This window comes from Falco peregrinus, chromosome 5 (assembly GCF_023634155.1).
Source record: "Falco peregrinus isolate bFalPer1 chromosome 5, bFalPer1.pri, whole genome shotgun sequence".
In the NCBI taxonomy this organism is placed as follows: Eukaryota; Metazoa; Chordata; class Aves; order Falconiformes; family Falconidae; genus Falco; species Falco peregrinus.
The window spans coordinates 79,713,154-79,734,086 of NC_073725.1; the positions used below are offsets into that span (position 1 = coordinate 79,713,154).

General features: G+C 39.0%; 1 protein-coding gene across 1 annotated transcript in view; it reads left to right on the plus strand.

Moving 5' to 3' along the window:
• Window positions 1-19,869, plus strand: part of BMERB1 (bMERB domain containing 1) — a 54,540-nt gene extending 34,671 nt beyond the window's left edge. The window contains exons 3-6 of the mRNA XM_055806197.1: window positions 10,132-10,205; window positions 13,224-13,338; window positions 14,926-15,008; window positions 16,293-19,869. Coding sequence (XP_055662172.1) covers window positions 10,132-10,205; window positions 13,224-13,338; window positions 14,926-15,008; window positions 16,293-16,405 — 385 coding nt within the window. The 3' untranslated portion in view covers window positions 16,406-19,869. The remainder of the gene's footprint in view (window positions 1-10,131; window positions 10,206-13,223; window positions 13,339-14,925; window positions 15,009-16,292) is intronic.
• The last annotated feature ends 1,064 nt before the right edge of the window (window positions 19,870-20,933 follow it).

Below are 20,933 nucleotides of genomic sequence, written 5' to 3' on the forward strand. Positions count from 1 at the left end.
GTGAGATAACAGACCCAAAAGCTGAGGGAATTGCTCAGGCAGCATCCTCTTCATTGCACATTGGATGTGTTACTGCTATGGATACTTGCGTGTGGCTTCAGAAGCAGTTTAGGATTCATATCACTGGGAGGCATGGAAATCTACTGTGCTGAGAAAGACTTGTAAAAATGGATAATGCATGAGTTAGCTCCATTTAGCTGACAGAGGAAACAGGCAGCAAAACCTGAGACCTCTATATGATATAGGAACCGATCAAAACTGAACCTCAAAATCACTTGTAGTGCAAAATTCACGCATTTTAAAATGAATTAGCATATTCTGACCCAGTAAATATTAATAGTATAGGTGAGATCTTATCACCCACGGTTACTGCTTGTGCCTGTGAATGGAAAAGGCATGGAGTTCTTATAGCATTCGCTGTCATCATGAAACATGCTCCTTGGGAAATCTGCCAGTACCTGTTACTGCTGGCTTTCCAGATGGAAAGCAAAAGTTGAAGCCAGCTATATTGGATGACCTTGAACTAAAACTGTGGAAGTTGCTTCCACCTGTGATAGCTGTCTTGGGAGTGGTTATTTCTGCCATGTAGATGATACTGAATGGCAACTGTATGTGTAGGGAATATAAGATATTAAATAGTAAGACCTATTAGGTTGCTTTAGGCAATTGTTGAAAACAGCTTTACTTACCTCATGAAACTTGTTTGATCTGTAAAATTATAACACACAGTATTTGCTTAATGTCTGTGTGGTTATTACATTGCTAAACTAATACTGTGAAAAAGCCAAATTCACCTTCACATTGACTTAGCAGAATTAAAATCGGTCATTGTCTTGGTACACTCCCACTACACATGATTAGATGACTCCCTCGTCTCCAGAGTGCTCATAAGATCTACATCATCCAAATTCTCCATGGATCCATTCAAGTTTTTAAACCATTTGACACTATTATGTTTGCTTACTTGCAATCCCAGGAACAATTTTTTACCTTTTATGTAAATAAGTTTGCTGCAACTTGACTTTGCCCTGGTATTATACTAGCAGTCCCACAGCTTCATTAGCTGTCCAGAGTACATAATCAACCCTGGTTTGTTTTTGGGTTTTTTTTCGTTCTTCCAATCAGGCTTACTTTTTCTTTACTTGCCTTTTCAAACTTTACCCTTTTCCCACTTTGCAAAAAAGCCCCATAAATGTCTCTTTTGTTGCTATGATATCGATGTATCCATTGCTAGCAGTAGTAAAGGTGGGATAGTCAGTAACAGTCATTCTGTAGGGTACTGGACATAATGGTAGAATCTCAAATTTAGGACAAATTCATCGTGGAGAAAAAATTATAGTCCACATTCCTCCTAAGAACAACACCACACCAACAGAGGTCAGATAGGATTCTGACCTTTATGTCCTTTGCAGTATGCACAGCAGATTGGTATTTTGAAGTACAAAAAGGTATATTTGCTGATTGCCTCGCTTTACACAACCACTGCAAAGTGAAGCAACATCAAGCTATCCAAGAACTGCAGAAGTGAGAAGTTAAATCCTTTGGTGATGATAACCTTCAATAAATCAACTCAGAAATTCAGTGTTTTAATTTAGAATGCATGCAGCAAATCTAGTAGACTCACACAAAGTGGGAACATGAAATAAGCAGTCTCTCATTACTGGCTAAACTCAAGAAGTAATACTGTACTACAAAGCCTGCTTACGTGGAGCGTTCCCATTCTGAAGTGTGAAAAGGCAGTAACGATTGCTGTCTTTGTATGAATGAAGTCCATTTCAAATTTTAATTACTTTTTCATCCAAATACTTTATCTCTGTTTTTAGTAACTGTAGCATCAACTGTGACTTCTCCATGGCTTAATGCCATGTGTGGCAACAGTGACACACACTGAGCATCACCCTAGATAAGGGTGAGAGGGAGGGAGAGTGTACAGAGATAAACAGGCTGTCAGAGGTGTAAATAGCAGTGGTAACTCACTAGTTATATATTGCTAAGCAGGTGTTCTGACTTGCTTTCTTGGCCAGTTTTGATTTTGTCTTTGTCCTGTATATTATCTATTTTCTCTCCTCTAAGGTTAAGCATGTTTACTTATGTGTGCAGCATCTAGTACTTTTTTCTGAGTTTGGCACCTAGCTGTTACTATAGTGCAAAGAAATAACACCAACAAAACCAGATTTTTTGTCATTAATAGAATTGTTGTCAGTGTTTTCTGGTAAGATCTGTCTTTTCATAGAAAGGAGTAATGAATCTTTTCTCCTTCACAGTTCTATAATCTTAACAATACAATATAACTCACTGTGAATTCCTTCTTTCTTTTTTCCTGATTGTACGTTGTTCTAGGAACACAGGATGCACTTTGGGATGCTGTAGAAAAGGAGGCCATTGTGTGGTGATATATATTTTTCAATAAATACACATCAGGTTGTCAGCTTCATAAGATGAGGTACCATTAGGAAAAATACCAAGCCCAGCTTTATGAGGTGTACCATGGCTCTCCCATTGATATAGCCTGGTGTGGCACACACTCTTCTGCAAGATAGGATTAATTTGTGGCTATGAATGTATGTCCCCATTCACCTTTTGCATCCCAAGGACATTACAATGGTTTCTCACCTCTAAATACCCAGCATCCTTGAGGAAATAATCAGGAAATTGTACGATGGGAAATGGCACAACCTGCTTTCTGTAATGAGAGTTGTCAGATGCTCAAAGCTTCAGGCTTCTGAGATTAGGGACAGCATTTCTAGGGGACTATAATCTAGGATCTAGTCCCATCCTAGCCATGGATCTAGAGGCCTCAAGGATGTCAGCATGCCCACTGTAGAACTGGGAATTCCTGCAAGGTCCAGCTCTGGTGAGGGTCTCTCAGCTTTTCAGATGGGAGCCTGGAAGCCTCAGGAACAGGAGTTCAGGACAGAATTGCAGAGTTCTAGACTGCACTTTAAGCTGAAAGTATAAATACAAACCAGCTATCAAAAAGGGAAGAAAAATGCCTTTGGTTCAGTTTGATCTCTCCGCAGAGCTATCACCTTTGCCCTGTTTGACAGCAGTCAACCCCAGAGAAAAATATGACATTACACTTTCAACTGTGTGGCAGTAAAAATGCTATGTTAAAATGCTCAGAAAGGAAAAGCGTTTTTTTAGTGGTGTATAATGATAAACATATCATTACCAAAGTATTTAATGAACTTAGTGCCTGTTAGTTGAGATGTTTGTTTCTTGAAAAAGAAAAGAATTCCTCCTTTTAAGGAGAAATTTTCATTATCATCTCTGTTGGACAGCTAAGAAAGTAATTATTTAATTAAAAGTTTTCTTTAAAATGCTATTTAAATGAGCATTTCTCATTTAATATATGTTGTGGTTGTCACAAATTGTTTACAGAAAAGGGAACAACTCTGGGTATTTTAATCTTTTGACTTAAGTAATTTTTAGGTCAGTAACTTCGCGCTGTATTTCTGAATGTAGCCTTTAATCCCAAACTGTTTTTTATTTCCCAGTTCTTAGATATCTATGGTCTGGTTTGCCTGAGTGGATGGTAGAATGAATTGTCTTTCATGAGACGATGTATCCAAGATAATATATTCATAATACAGCATGCATATATAGTACTCACAGTTACTTTGGCCCACCCTTTTGCGTAGTTGATCTTTCTGTAGGCGAGGATGCTCTGTCAGAACATGTAACTCTTGACCTATGGTATTTCAGTGGTCTCTCTCACTTGCCTTCTGCTATGAATAGGAGAGGATAGATCAGTGATGACTGAACAGTGAATTGAGAAGTCTTGAAATGGACGGACTGTCAATATTTAATTTTATACCAGATACCTTTATATGGTTTTCAGCTTTGATAGTACATAGTTGCTGTTCTGGTTTGAAAAATAAGAAAAGATCAAATAAGGAGGCAAATTAAGAAGGAAATTTATCATTGATTCTGCTAGAGACAACACAGTCAAACCAAGTTTCCTACTTCTGCTGCCTAATAACAAAAAACCTGGTTTTTTCCAGACCAGTTTAAAGGAACCATGCACATAAGTTTGCCCTATATTTTTACATGCGGTCTTCTGTATGCTGCTGCAATGGGTACTTCTGAACTTAAATCTAACCTCCCTATTGCATGTTTTTAGACAAGTTAACTTCATCAGTTTTTGCCATGTAGAGAAATATTCCCCTCCACAGTGGGGCACTTCCAGGAAGCTCCTCTTGTTACTATTGAATTTGACAGTAAAACTTCATAACTGGCAGAGGAGATGACCAGGCTCAAAAGAATTTAACAGTATCAGTGAGAATGAAACAGAAATAGCTTCTTTAGACACTGTTCTGAACTGCTGAGAAATATGCCTTAAATATGACCTCCAGGGACTGAGATTTTCAAGTCCTGCCGCGTCTTCAATTGTTCTGAAGCAACAGCTGAATGACATTACTTCGCAAGTTGCAGTCCAGTGTTTCTATCCACTCTTCCTCCATCAGAGAGCACTTTTAACAAGAAAAAATAGACAAACTCATTTTAATAATTAAAGTTAATCATAGAACTTTTGATTTGTAACCTGACCTGCCAAGCAGGCTGGTCAGCAATCTGTTATCTTAATAGCCAGCTCTGGGTCTTCCAACCTGAACAGTACCAAGTGCTGAGCTAAATAACAAGGTGATAAACACGCTCCGTAATGACTCAGGCAACGTGTGCTATATTCATTAAATGTTGTCTGTGATTTCACAGATTTATAATTATAAGCTTTAAGAAACTAAGATGAGTTGACAGGGAAAAAATGGAGTCAAATGTAGAAGACTGGCATACATAAACTTATTTTTTTCTTCTAGTGTCAGAATATTTTCACCTTTCAAGATTCCCCACAGCTTTGGCAAGGCCTTAAACACCTGCAGTCCCCAAAAGCAGCCTCCACTGATGTCCCTCCTCCCCACCTCAATCTGTATTTTAATGAATCTGCAGTTTGAAAACACCAATTACCATCTTAGTCTGTAGCAATTCTCTTTTATTTCTACACAGTCCTTTGCTTCAGTCACCCAAATTTCTCCATCACTACTGGCTGCTTTTGAGCATGTTCATTGGTCACACCACCAAGGAGATGATTGTCTTATCCCTGTATTGAGACCTTCTCCATATACATGTAATCATGCCAACTCGTGACTTTGCATGATGTCTGATTCTTAGGCCATCTCCTAGACTGACACTATCAGAGTCTTCAGAAACTCCTAACAATTACAAGCGTTTTACTTCTGGGACAGGAATATATTAAAACAGAACTAAAAATAACCTAAGTGTCTGCAAGTCCTCTTGGAAGAGAGGGAAGGAAACCAACAAAACCACTCTACTTTCATTTTTTAACTTCAAGCACTTTAATGCAATAACAGAAAACAAAAGAATCTTAAGACCTCCTCTAACAGACGTGCTAGAGAGAGCACAGATCTATTTCTAGCTTTGAAAGTCATTCCGCAAAAGCAGCAGCTCTCTAGACACACTGAACTGCCCTGCTCTTCCTGAAATCAACGAAAAAGACATTTTATGTGTACGTAGTTGTTATTAATAATTCTTGCTCTCAAGTCTTAAGCATTCGACAGATGTTGGCCATCTCTTTTTCTTTGGCTGACCATTAAGGTGAGCATTTAGTGATTTTCCTACTGCTTTTTACTATAATTTTTGCTTTTTTTCCATCCATGGCTCTAGATGATACCTAGGTCTTACACTAGGGAATTTTGTTTTCTTCCTCAGCTGAAAAGATGACAGGAAAATGTAGCTGTTCTGTAATAATTTCTATTAAAACACAACACTTCTGTGTCTGTTTCTTTTTTAAGTCCTGCCTGCCACTGTCTTCCATAGTGTCTGAGACCTGCCAGGGCACAGGGAAGGGAGGTCTCCTCTGTTTCCTTGCCCTGCCCGCCCTCAGTCCAGATGGTGCACAGCAGAGGTGACTCATGCTGTCACTTCACTTGTGGATTTTATGGGAATGACAGTGCTCAGAGCATTCTTCCCCTGGTAACTGGGCTACAAGAACATGTACTGGGGCTGAGTCACTGTGCCAGATCACTGCAGAGTCTTCCGACCCACTTATTTTCCTGTCATTTTGTGACACGTTTAGAAAATCTTCTGCTCATGCTGTTTATTCATTATGAGCTATTTTATCTTTTTTTGGGGCAAACAGAGAGGCTGCTTTTAGGTTTTGATGATACGGCTTGAAATACCAAGAGAGGAAAAGAATAATATATGCTTACGTGATATCTCCAAACATACAGACGGTTTCTTACAATAAGCCATCAAGAAACAGAAAAGCAGAATTGCAGACAGTGTGTCAGGAATACATGAAAGCATGCTGAAAATTCATCCCTAGTTCAATACTATTGCAATTACTCCAGGAATGGATTTGGGTTCTTAATAAGAGAAATGTTTTATCATAGTCATAACTCATGTGTTTAAGATTGCTAGGCATACATTTAAAGCTCAGCTTTGGGGGAAAACTGACATATTGTAACTGCTGTTTGCTTTACTGATGTTTTTTCTAAAACATCAACAATGATTTCACAGGGACTGGAAAGAATGTACTATCTATTCCAGAAAATCATGGAATCATTCAGGTTGGAAAAAACCTTTAAGATTAATAGAGTCCAACCAGCCTTGCACTGCCAAGTCCATCACTAAACCATGTCCCTAAGAGTCAGCAAAGATTGTTTGTACATTGTAGATTTTATGCAAATGTATCTAGCAGCTTTGCATATAACTTAAGCAGGCCTGGGGGGTGTCATTTCAGTACCCTATGCCATGCTGTATCTACAGGGGAAAAGCCATTGCATTCTGCACAGACCCAACAACCTGACTGTGCCCTTCTCCTTTGAGAAAAGCACCGGGTGCACAGGAAGCGTAACAATGCTCTTAAATAAGTCGGACAATAGCCTGTGTAACTTCTCTTGTCTGTCTCACACTCTGATAGGTTTGACATATAGGAGAGAAAATGCTACAGAATCAGGCGCAATGGGTTTTCCCAGCTTCTCTGTAGAAGCCTAGGGGACCCAAAGGAGTTTTGTTTTCTCTACTCTGCAGATTCTTGCTTTCTTTAAGGTTCCCAAAAGCTCTTTTCACTTCCTAAAGAGGCCCGATGGTAATGCAAATATGCTGTCACTCAAACCCTGCTGACTACCCAGCTTTCAAATGAGAAATCCACTGGGGCTTTTAAGAACCAAAGCATAAGGGGGAAAAGAGGGGAAGGTCCATAGTACCAGTACAGATCAAATGGTCTTCCAAGAACTAACTTTCCCAGGAGTTTGAGGAGGAAGTTCAGACTTTACTCAGGGCAACAAGCTGACTCTTGCTCAGGACAGCAATTTTAGCCCTACATTCAGTGTTATTTGCTAAGCAGATGTGTGATGTGCTTTATAGTTACAAGCACTGTACCTCCTGCTTTTATTGTCAGAGGGATGAAGTCTTCACATAGTTTTTACGAACATGTCCCATAGCCCTCCTTTAGTCATTTAGCCATAGCTTTTGCTTTTCTCCTAATCAGCACCACAGAAACACAACGGCTGTTTGACACACATGGGAGTAAAGATGTTTCCATGTACTTAAGGAGATCGGTGCAGATGGTGGGTTTAGACTTTGTCCATCATCAAAACACACTAACCTACAGAGCTGGGACTCTGGACAAGTCACCTAGCTTATGACTTTTGGAATTCAGATTTTCACAGAGCTGTTACAGCTTTTAAGTGCTTGGCCAGGCACTTACTTCTCTCCTGTTGGTTACAAGGGAGAAACAAAGTTTAGGTGTCAGGAAGAAGACATGCTAAGAATATATATGGAGAGTTCTAGCTATATGCTGTGCAGTTAGATTTTAAAAGAAGTCAAAATAATGGGAGGAACTGCAACTACAGTACCTTTTCCACAAACTGAGCATAGGGGCTATAGGGACTACTGAACACTGATGATCTTGCTCGCTTGGAACATAACTACCAGTGTTATTTTAAATTCCTGAAAATCCTGAGATAAGAGCAGTGACATCAGCATTTGAGATTACCTCGAGGAGGGCAGGGAGCCAGACTGGTACAGTGAGGTATTTTAATTAGTATTTTTCAGATCTTCCCAAAACAAAGCCCAATCTACCAGATACAGAAAAAAGAATCTCTTCTCTCTGTAAGTCATGGAAATCTCTTTTGTAGAAACTCACTGTTCTCTTCCTAGTTGAGGGTCTGGCCCCTAGATACCATCTGAACACAGCAGTTCAATATTGAACACTTCTTGCCAAGAAACTGTCATCTTTGTTAACTATGATCATTTTCCTCAGATATATTAACGACACCCAAACTACACGAACATCAAATGGATAAGGAGCTGTGAGGCTTGCTCACATCCCAGCACACTTTGAATATTGATTTCCCTGAGGGGATAATGTTTAAGATTGTTAATTGTTAAAAGTAATTTCAATACCATTTAGCATGATGGATCTCAAGAGTAAACCAGGCTTTTCCTGTGATCAGCATGAATAATATGGGGAGCCCAAGTAAGAATAATCATTGGTATAAATGTCTCTGCCTCCAAGTGTCCTAAACACACACAGAACCATGGGCTAGCCCTGAAGCTAGCAAGATGATCTTCCCAATAAAAGTAAGTTTTACAAGATAGATGTATGGGGGGAGAACAGATCCCCAGCAAAATTAACAGTGGCTTCTGAAACAGGGAAAAGAGGTCAACAATAAAAATTATTATCAGAGGCATGTCACTGTTATATTTTGGGAAGAGAGAAGTAAAAAGGCAATAGGAACAGCTGTCATAGCACAAAAAGTAGAAGAGGCAAGATGGAGTTAACCAAAGCAGCAAATCATAAAAGAATCAACATGTCTTAACAACAGGAGCAAAGCAGCTGAAGGACAGCTCCCTGGAGAGGCCTGCATTCCACGCAGAGGCAGCAGGGAGAATAAAGCTCTTGGATTGTGATTAAAATCTTATTTGTGCCAGAAACACCTACTTTTTCCACTCCTCACTTAATGAAATAATTTGACTGCATTATCCTTCACGCACTCACTGTCACATACAGACACACTCTAATCTCTCAGGTTTACCTCTCCTGAAATATCACTGTGACAACCTGTGTCCTGATAGCACTTTAGCTACCTTCAGGTGCTGAGCAACAGGCAATCTACCCTTCAGGCACAGGATTATGAAACAAGGACTCTGAGATCTGTGGGCAACGATAGTGTTGGTGACATCCAAGTTGAAGAATGTAGAATTAATTACAAAGGCTGTTTGTGTATTCCTCAGGGTGTGACTTCAAAATGGAAGCCTTGATGCAGCCCTCGGAACCAACACCCGAGCCGTGGCTGCCAGTATGGCTGGGACACTAAAATAAAACATTTGCCAGGAAGCTAACGATGAAGTTCACTAGCTTCCAGAGGAATAATTCAGTATAGCAGCTCTCTGGATAGGTATCAGTTTCAATAAAAACTGAAGGTGCAGTTTCTGTTAGTGTTAGATTATTATTTTTTATAGCTGTCTTCTGTGTCTTGACATTCTGCACACATCAAGGATTTGAAGCATCACGTCAACCATGGAAGGCATTCACCCAAGGCACAAGAGCTCAAAATAGATGCCAAATTATGACAGGTTCCAGATCTTTGGTATCAGGGCTAAATTATTAATAAGGTCACAAAGCAAGTTGGTAGTAGAATATAAACCTTGTCTTGGCTGTGCCAAGTAATGTTACCGACTTCTGCTACCCCTTCCCTGTTACTCTCACCCTTGCTCTTTTCCCGAGTGAACACTGTTGCTGCAGTATGTGCAATGTGGTACACCTGTCTTTTTGATGACCATTAAATATACAGATGCCCATTCCAGAATGTTTGGTAACATTCAAAAAAGTAAAAGGTAACTGAAATAACCTGCAGTGACAGATATGACCTACACACAAATTAGTTCCCAGTAAGAAATCAAAGGCTCAACAGGCATTTAGTATTAAATACCTTTTGCTATCTGTTAAAATTGGTGAATAAATTAGTATCCCAAGGTTAAACTTCTGCATTCCAAACTGATGCACAGGACCCAGGCAAGGGACAGTACCATATATTCAGATGATACCTGCCCATCCTGTCACACAAGATGGTTTGCATGTCTCTGACCATACTTTTTCTGTTTCTGCAGGATGGATGATATCCAGCTGTGCAAAGACATTATGAACCTTAAGAAAGAGCTGCAGGCTTTGGTAGCAATCCCAGGTAATGCCTATCTCCAGCCCAATACTAATATAATACATGGGTGATGCACGGGTGGGGATGGTGTCAGAAGCACACCTCTGCCCATAATAATCAGAGATTCCCCCCCAAGGCTGAGTTTCATCTTTCTCCTCTGGATCTTTTTTTTTCCCATTTCCTTCCCATCTTTAACATAATTGTCTCTATATTTCTTTTCATGCTGTATTTCACCATTCCCTTGGCAGCAGTTCTACAAATATCACTCAGACAGGTGCATATTCCTTAGTTCTTGCACTCTCTTGGCAATCTCAAGGGAACCAAGTAGCACAGAGATCATCAGGTGGAAAAGACAAGAGTGCTGAGATACCAGAATTAAAAGGGAGGAGAGGGATTTATCACTGCGAATGTGATTTTTTTTTTTCCTAGATATGCCAATTCATTATCACGCCCATAGTTAAATCTAACTACCAGAATAAAGTAAACCAGGTTTCTACAAAAAGCAGGGGGCAAAAGTCTGCTTTGTGTTTTGCTTTAATTCTCTGTTCTAAGGAGGGACAGGGTTGTGGGCAGTTTTGCAGTCCTTGACTCCGGACTCCAGCTGAAATAAATGAGGAATTTTGCTTCACTCCAGCTTTGCTGTTTCAGATCACCCACAACAGCCCTACCCTATTCAAGAAAAAAAATAAAATACAGACAAATCCTCGAAACCACCCAGCAACTGCAGTGGGTCATTTATACTAGGTATGCATGGCCTCTAGCACGCTTCAGAAATGATTTGCTGCTGCCTAACTATTAAGGACGAGTTTTGACTCTCATTTGCTTACCCTCATTCCCCACCCCCCACATTTTATTGTGGGACTTTAAAGGACAACTTTCTCCCCAGATGGGAGAGAAGGTCACTCATGAAACAGGAAACAATGGTCTACTTTACAGCCACACATTCTTAGTTGTATAAGAACTTACCCACTTTTCTTTGTATCCAACAAAAGTAGACTCATATTTTTTACTAGTTCTTTCTTTATACTTCTTAGTTACCTATAGGTCACATTTTTAATTTCTATTATTCTATTTTTATTATTGATTTAAATGGTATTGGAATGCATTATGAAACCTAGAAAATATATATGAATAATTCCCCTTGTCTTGCCTTTTCTAGTTTGCAGCTTTCCTGCTCATACTTTTAACATACAGTTAAGGTTGATCAGTTTTCATTTTTTTTTGCTGGATTTTTTTTTTTTAAAAAACCTTTGTGACAGGAAAATACTTTTTAAAACTCTTACACAGAGAACCACAGACAGCAGTTTCTCCTTAGCACTTTGCAAATCTCTGCAAACTTAAAACAATTATATTCCAGCAGCACCACCTTTTGGCAGACTCACAACAAGAATACTTTTGTCTTAATGAAGACAGAGAAGCTGCTGGCATTCACACAGAACTAAGTGCAGACACAGCACGCACCTAACCTAGAAAAACACTTTCCGTAGACACGGTTTAGCCAATTTCAGTAGACATGGGATCAGAGTATGCAGTATTTTGCCACAATTCAGGATGCATATATTTGGCAGGCAGTTTCCTGAAGGGTATCATGAGAGAATTTCAGACTGGGAAGAAGACAGATTGAAAGGAAGTATAAAGTAGCTTCTACCTTCAGTAGTGAGAGCACGAGATCCCTTGCTCCATAGATACAAGAGGCAAAGCCAAAAAAAAAAAAAAAAGCAGCAATTTCTATGCCTTTTTTGTTTTTCTCCTGTAAATTCATTATTAATCACAGGAATTCTCCATAGGTAACAATGTAAAGGCCTTGAAATCTTCACAGCAGTCAGTAATCACCTCCCTTTAGAATTTCTAAGAGATAAAACACAGAAAATACATCTCAGAGAAAGCAGCCTTCTGTTATATTACAAATTATTTCCTTTGCTACTGACAGGCCATACTTTAAAATTCTCTAAGGAGTATGTCTTTCTGAGATTGAAATTCTGTAAATCTTGTCTTAAAAATACATTCAAGGTGCTTTTATCTCACTAAGGAATGGATTTACTGCAGAAATTTCCAGCAGGAAACATCCTAAAGCCCATGATCCAAAACTAAGCTGTATTAAACAATTATTTTCAAATTATTTATTTAGCTGTTTAAAATCTGAGTTCAATCAGCAGACATAACGTAGCTCAGATGCAGACCGCAGGCAGCTTGCACTTCTTCCTACAACTCTTACTGTGTTTAATTTTATGGTTGTCTCAATGCAGTTCTACTGCTGAAAACCAAAATTCTTTACTTAATAAAAAGTGTCTTCTCAGCTAATTAAAATTTTTAGCTTCTTGAGGAAATGCGTGGCCTGGGATCATCTCTGCTTGCTGCATTTGAAGATTTCTGTCTTAACTGCACTTTTATAACCTTACACTACAGCTCCATAACCCCTAACATTTGTGAGTTTTAGTTTGTGGCAGGTACATCTTTCACATCACAAAAATAGTTGTTTATAGGCAACCCAGTCATTACAGACTGGCCAATTAACAAGGACATATATTACTCAAACTTTTGAAACACAGGGAAAATAAACACTTTCATTTATTTTTCCACATTTTACAACTGATGCTATTTGTGTGGATGTGCAGCTCACCTGCCTTACTAGAGTAGAAATAAAGCGTTGTACAGCCAAAGCTATCATGAAATACAGAGAAATAGTTCCTTTGTTGTGGTCTTGTTTCCTCTGAGGTCAAAGGAAGTTTGTACCACCGATTTTAATGAAACAACCTGGCCTGTTTTCTTACTCTTCAAAAAATTCAAAGCAGCGTCTTGCAGAGTAATTTATTATTACAAGCAGGCTTGCCAAGCCCCAGTTTCCAGATCATTAAGCTGATCAGACACAACAGTAGCAAGTGGAAGAGAAAAAAGAGGCAGTGACCAGAACTTGCTGGGGGGGTTGGTAACTCAGGTCTGAAGAACCACTGACTTCAATCAGCAATTCATTCTTAAATTTCCACACACACCCCAGCCCCCACTCCACAGAATCCAAAGTAATAGTCTCTTTTTGTTTTTGACCAGAAAGAGAAAAAACAAAGATGGAGAAACAAAAAGAGGATGAACTGATTCAGAAGATCCACAGACTGGTACAAAAAAGAGATTTTCTTGTAGATGATGCAGAGGTAGAGAGATTACGGTAAGAACTAAAAGCTACTGAACTTACTTGTGAGATTTCAAAAGTCTAATACTACACCGGAGTGACAAATTTTACATTGACATTAATGAGAGAGAATCGGTCCTTTAAAAGTTAAAGGCCTCCTCCCAGTTCCATAGGAAAGGCATTAAAACTAGATTGTTGCGCTTCCATGGCTTTATATCTTACTAATGATTTGGTCATCTCACAACTACAGTGGGGTTTGGTCTCTTACTTTCCTACCAGAATGTGTCTGGGCATTTACCATTAATAAGAGAAGGATTTTTGCTGCTACCAGAGGAGCCTCTTGGCACAGGAGATAGTCATGAAATGGAATTCTACAAGGGGCATGTTTGTAGACATCAAAATCTGCCTTTTTAAAATTATTAATGTGGTTGGGGTTTAAAAAAAAAAAAAAAAAAAAGAATGCGATCACTAACACAAGTCTACTTAACCTAAAACATAAGTGAGTTTGGAATGGTTTCATCTCGGTACCTTAGCCCAAAGTTGCTGAGAAACTTGTGGTCTTCCTCAAAAGCTCATTTCCAGCTGTTGTACTAAGAACCCAACACCCTACAGATAGTCCAGGTTTTGCTATTGCTTTCCCTGTCTTTCAAGAGTAAAGATTCAAGGCTCATCAACCCATTTATCCTAAGTGACAATATCTCTTCCAACACATTTAAGTTCTAAGCCAGCAAAGGACAGGAGAAGAAAGCTTGCCAGCATCCGGCAGCTGATCAAAGAGAGCTGGCCAGAGGCAGCAGCTGACAAGAAGCCCGAGCTAGCGGTGTAATCCAGAGTGCTCAACTGCTACTGCAATATCCCAATCACAAAAACCACATCAGCAGCCAGACAATACATCAGCCTAAATGCAGGCTACTGAGAATGTACTGCTATGCAGATACGAATACATTAGTGTCAATTCACATTTGCAGTAAAACCTGAGGCTTTTCTTTAAAACTCTTGATAATAAAATCTGCTTTTCCTCTAAACTGAGATATTCAATCAGTGTGCTCATTGTTAATGCTTAAGTAAGAAAATAGCTAAGAAACTAATATGACAATATAATTAATAGACACACAACATCATCTTTTTATTTTGGGCCTAATGCTGTCATCTTCAGACAAAGAAATATACTTCGTTTTGGTAAACACCAACAGCGGAAAACCATGCGATCCAATCTTTTGTTTAAGTGGGCCTTTGAAAATAAACAGTACAATCACAGCAGTATGTATCCTCAGTTTTACTCTGTAGAGGAAGCATTGTGAAGCACTTGTGAGGCCAATTTAAAATAGGTGAAACATTATGGTTTAAAATCCACTAACTAGGGAATATAATGAATCCAACACTATCACAGACAAGTAAAGAACCTTGGGGAAAATTCTCTCTCAATTCAAGTTAGTTAAAGTTTTCATTTAGGCAAACATTTTGTTTTCTTTAAAACCACGTAGTTTTTCTGCTTATTAAGAAGCAAACCAGTGAATTGTTTACTAGTGATTTGATCCAGCTACTTTAGCTTTTACCGTCCCATTTACAGTGAAGACACTGTTTTTTCTGTAACAGATTTATTCTCCTTTTTTTCCCCACCAGAGAGAAAGAAGAAGACAAAGAGATGGCTGAATTCCTTCGCACCAAGTTAAAACCCTTAGACAAAGCAACGCAATCTCCTACCAGTGAGTTCCCAAACATTAAGAAAAACAAGAATAATAGGAAAAACTTCAGACAACTAGACAAAACAGTATTTTCAAAGGCCATGCTGGGCCAGCCTCTGCCAAAAGCTAGGTTCATGTAGCTAGATCACCCTGAAACAAGATAGTGTGTCAGCAGCTGCTCACCATTTAAAATTCAGATGCCCAATTGCCCCTTAAAACTGAATCCAAGTCATGTATTGCCACTTCAGAACTGCTTTGTATGTTTCATATATGCAAAGTATACTTGAATACATGATATCTGAAGCAAAATTTGCCTGTTACGCTTCAGCCAAGAGGGAAACTAGAGAAAAGACTGCAAACTTCCACAGCTACCACAAATTTCTTACATCTTACCAGCCTAAATAGACTTTTTGATCACCTCAACTCAAATCACTTATAGACACACTAATTTCTCAGAAACTACACACATTACATGATCCTTTGTAATCTTTTATCTGCAGCTTTCAAATACAAGTTACAGCATGAGCTCTAAAAGTTAACAGATTGATTTTTGACCCAGCTCAAACTGAGCTCTTAGGCATGGAGCTGGTCAAGTGAGAGTGGTGCCCTTCTTAGAAACCGAATTTGGTCCACCAGCTGAAGAGGTTTGTATCCAAATACTGCCATTTTGCACAGATCAAGATCTTGCCAGAGAGTTTCTAGAGGGATATGGAATGACTGTGGAGTTTAAGTACAAGGTTAATAGAGACATTAAGATGCATCACTAATTATTTATACCCTTTTAGTCACAGGGAGCATGACTCATCTCCCTTGTTAGTTTACTTCATTTCATTGCTTTTAAATGCAATGATAAAGATAAAAAGATACTTTTCACCCTGAAAATTTAAAACCTGTCTTTATCTTGTTCTCCTGTTACAACATCCAAGTTGAAGAGAGAAACTCTGGCAATATTTTTGTTCTTCAGCTCCTTCGTTGCTGGGGTTTAAACACAGTATAATGACTTTCTGTGGAAGGCCTGTTATCTGACCCTAGGGCTGTGAACAGGGATACCTGGATTGAACAAGATGCAAGAAGTTTACCCTTCCATTGAGAAGTCTGGATGCTTTAGGCCCTCTTAACTCTCTCCCTTGAAGAGATAAAATTCCTGAGCAGCCTGGATCCACATACCAACTTGGTTAGATGTGTTGTCCAAACATGAGTTAAAAGTCGGGGCAGGGGGGTATGGGGGAGGAAGGCTTACAGAAGTAGGAAGAAATAGTTTGACCAGCTCTTAGTTTTAATGGTGTCTTGTTTTGAACATTGCAGGCAGCCCAGCAGAAAAGAAGGCAGAGCCTCCTCCAAGCAAGCCCACCATTGCCAAAGCAGGATTGGCTATTATTAAAGATTGTTGTGGGGCCGCACAATGCAACATCATGTAGCTCTGGGCTCTCTACCGCGTTTGTCTTTTCAAATGTTTTCATTGAATGAAAATGTAGAGTGAGGGGAACTAACAGCATCCTGCTAACAGAATCAAGAGCAACTGGTACAACAGTAATATATGGAATGTACAATGGCAGGTTCTTCACTGTTGCATGGATCACTCAACACGCATGCCTAAAACCAAAAAAGAAATCTATATAGTGGCTGTCCAGTGACCAGAAAAGATCTGTCGTAGAGTCAACAAACACCCCAGTGATAAAGGTGAATGAATAGAGGGTATATTTCATCTAGTAAGGTATAAAAACCAGCAATTTTAATAGGCTGTCACTTTGTAAGAATCTGTTGTACACTTTTCCCCTTTAACAAACAGCACTCAAAAATTGCTGAAATATCCCATTTTGGCTACTTTTCAAAACAAAAGCCACAAGTAGCAATGCTGTACATAGCACAACTGATAGATGAAGCAACTTTATGATAACTGATGTTGCATACAAAATACTTACCAAAACTAGTGTGATGTTAAACTACTTTGCTGTGGAGTTTCACTTCAAATTCTCTCTAAAGAATGAGGATCAGTGACAAGGATGCTGCAAATAGAGATAGATTTTTATATCCCACATGATTTCCGAATTATTCAAGTCAAATGAATATTGCTTGCACCAGGGAAAATAAGTCTCTGGTAAAGCTTTAGCAAGCACAACTACAGTAATCTGCAAATAGATGATGTAGTCCAAAGTAGTGTCATTTCTCTTTTAGATCTCCACCTCGCAGGGGGTCAGAAATACTCCCCTAGAGAGTTTTGCCCACTATTAGAAATTACACGCAGTATGAGATTATGTATCACCGGTAGATTGCTGGGAGGAGAGTGGAAGACAAACAAAATTTAATATTTAAACTATGCTTAAAACTAATAATTGCGCATTTCATTACCATAAATATATAAATTATTAAACACAGGAAGGTACTAGCTACCCAACACAAATTGACCACAAGATAACTATACAAATACACAAGTAGGTATTTGTGGTGGGAAGATCACATTCTACAAAAAATGGGTTTAAAATTAAGGGAAATACAGAAGGACTTATCTGTGTTTCACAATTAGATGTGTTTCTGGTCTCTATGCAGATTAAGCCTTGTGGAATCTAATATCTTTATATTAGCTGTCAGTAGCTGGTTTGTCTGTGTGATGGTATTCCATATAAATGTACTGTGATAGGTGTAAATAGTAAAATAAACGTATATGGATCCAATGTGAAAATCTCAGGCTTAGAAATAACAAACAGCAAAAAGTTCCTAAAATAGTTTTGCAGGAGGAACCTCCATTTTGTGAAGCCAGCTAAGTGAAGTGTACACTTATATACGAAGAAGCCACAGTTACAGGAAAAGAGAAAAAAATAACAGCAGTTACCCTAAAAGGATAAACTAATATTTTTTTCTGAAGTATCTTATCAAGGTTCAAGGAGACAGTAAAATCATCTAAAGTAACTCAAGACTATTCTTGAACAAGTAAAACCTAACCCCTAGCATCAGACTGATTTGATTAAGGACATTTGCATTTCCAGAGTAATTTGTTTCAACATCGCAGACTCACTTGAGATAGAGAACCTACATCTCTAAATTCCTTAAGGTTTAAGGATCAAGGAGGAAAAACCACAAAATGTTTCCACTGGACGTAAAGCACTTTAATTACTTTGACCAAAGATGCAGGAAAGAGGACAAGACATACTGAAAGGCTGAAGAGTCACATATAGTTGTTGCATCCTTGTTGATACATGCAACATCACATTAAGCTCTGTAGCTGTTAGTATCTACTGTATCTGTTATGGGTTGGACTCTGTATAGCACCTGTATACATAAAGAGTAATGGGGAAAACTGCTGTTAAGGCAAGAATACACACTGGAGGGGAAGAAATATTCACTGGCTTCTGTAAAATTCAACAGCCTCTTTAATGTGCTGGAACCCAATTAAGACATCAGGAATTATCAGCATCTTAGGACAAAAGGCAGATGTTCAGTGCCATTAACAAAGGCAAATGGAAGTTAAAGTAGTGAAGCACCAACTTAAAGCCTTAGGAGGCATCAACTGTGACAACCAAGTATTACAAATGCTGTAAGAAGGGTCTTGAAGGAGGACTTTGCATGCAGTTTTTGTAAGGCAAGAGGTCACTCACACATGTTAGAGTTTAAACCAGGCTATGCTGATGATTGGGGTGATCCCCATGTGCTGCACAGAATCTGTAGTCCCTCAGGAAGAAAAGTGAAATCAGTGGAGTGTAGGTTTGTACAAAAAAAAAATCATTAACAGGAAATGGAGCTAGACATTTCTGGGATGCAACACTCATGACTAGGCTACAGAGCCCCCTTGTTTAATTAAAATGAAAACAGAAGTATGAATATGTAATATTCATATAGTTAGCACTGGTAGCCAGTGCCCCAAAAGGACTTGAACTACAGCAGTATTAATGAGAGTGAACTTCATTTTCAGGAGTTCTAGCTTGGCTCAGCTGAAATGTTTTCTTTGTGTGAGTTTGTTTTGGTTTTAATTAATATATGCTTCAGCTCTGCTTTTATTTGGGTGGGTTTGAACAGCTTGCCTGCAGTGGACCAGTGGTTCCTTTAGAAGGGGATCAGTGAGGCTGCTTCTTGATACAATCCTGGGTGTTTTGGTGTTTTTAGTTGGTTTTTTTTTGTTGTTGTTGGGTTTTTTGTTTGGTGGGGTTTTTTTGGGGTTTGGTTTTTGTGGGTTTTTTTTTTTTATAGCCTGTGAGGTCAGGTTCTCAACTGTGTTCAGCACTGGCTTACAGTGTTATCCACCCAGAACGCAGCAGAGCCCTAACCACCCAGAACACAGCAGAGCCCTAATGGCTTACTTCAAACAATGATTGTAATTAAACTTAGGAAAGAATTAAGTGTGCTAAAATCTTGGTCCTTATTTTTAAAAATTATACTAAACCACTAAGTAGTCCCAAGAATAATGAGGGGCTTTAACCTTCATGATCCTATGAACATAGCACATTATGGAAGACCCATATGTAAAGTCTGCAGAAAATATCAGACAAGTATCTTTAGGCATCTACATCAAGTAACTGGCATCACTTCAGAGCTGTTTTTCAGATATCTGTTACTGTCTGCAAAGAGAGGCATCGATTGACTGAAGCACCCGAAAATCTCTTCCGGAAATCCTGGCTGTTTATCACTTCAGAAAGAAGGCAAGGCATCAGAACAAGAAGAAAATTTAAGGTGGATTTGACACACTGTTTCCTCTTTGAACTGGTAAACACAGCTATATTCAGGGAAGGGTCTTGGTCTACTGAGAAAAACAGAAGTGCTGAAGTGCTATTTGTACTAATCACCAATTCTACCAGCAAATGGTTCTCTTGTACCTTCCCCTAGGCCTACTGAATCTCTTCAGCAAAGTTAAACATGTTTCCGAATAAACTAAGCTGCTGTGTTATATTAAGCATATGCTTCTTCCTGTTACTGAAGGAAATAAGTGGTTGTGGAATAGACTGGGATGCACTTATTGTGCTGCTATACTTTTCAGAAATAATAGGATTATTATTCCACAAGAAAGGATCACTTTGGTAAGTTAGTGATGCTACTGAAATAAAGGATCTTCCTCACTGAAAAAAAGTTTCCTCAGTGACACTCCACAAACAAAAACCACCAAAAAACCTAGTATCATTATGCTCCTAGCTGACACTGAAACCCCACTACAGCCCAGAGCACTGCACAGACTAGAAGACAGTTGCCAGCCCTATATTGAGAAGATAAAGGCCTAACATGTTTGAGTATCTAAAACATTGCCAAGCCAAACAGCAATTAGAAAAAAATAATATCAGCTGGCCTGCTCACCAGCATGGTTTTACAGATACTACCTAAAGTGTAGGGCTCCACAGATGGCAGGGAATGACATGGAATCAAGTACATCTAGGGGTGGATCTCATGTTGGTGCTCTGCTTTCTGCAGGAGGAAGGTTGGAGCAATGGAACACAATGAAATCAAAACTTGTATTAGCAGAGTTTTGGTGTTGACAGTCAACTAAGGAATAGCTAACAGCAATGGTATAATATTGTCTGAACAAGAGGCATGGAAGACAAGTCTCTCCTCCTATCTCCCAGGATAGAATAATTCTGCTCAACAGAAAACTTTAAACATAATCCTGCAGACAACTGAGACATGCCACATCAAAATCTGCTATATACAGGAGACAGATTGCATCATCCAGACTTTCTAATTGTACCCTGATAACAAATTACCATGTCTTGTTAACAACTGTTAGCAAGTACTTTCATAAGTACACCCCCTCCAGAAAGAATAGTACTTTACCTAAAAACCCATATTAAGTCGCATTTCACTGCGGGCTGAAATGTGGGGCTGCAAAAGGTAACTAGAGCATGTTTTCATCTTTGTGGCTGGTGACCATGACTTCATGTGTGATTCAGGCTGTATCACACTGTCTTTCTACACAGGCATGAGAGTATGTTTCCATTTGCAACTAAGTAGACAGTCAAGGAAAAGTTT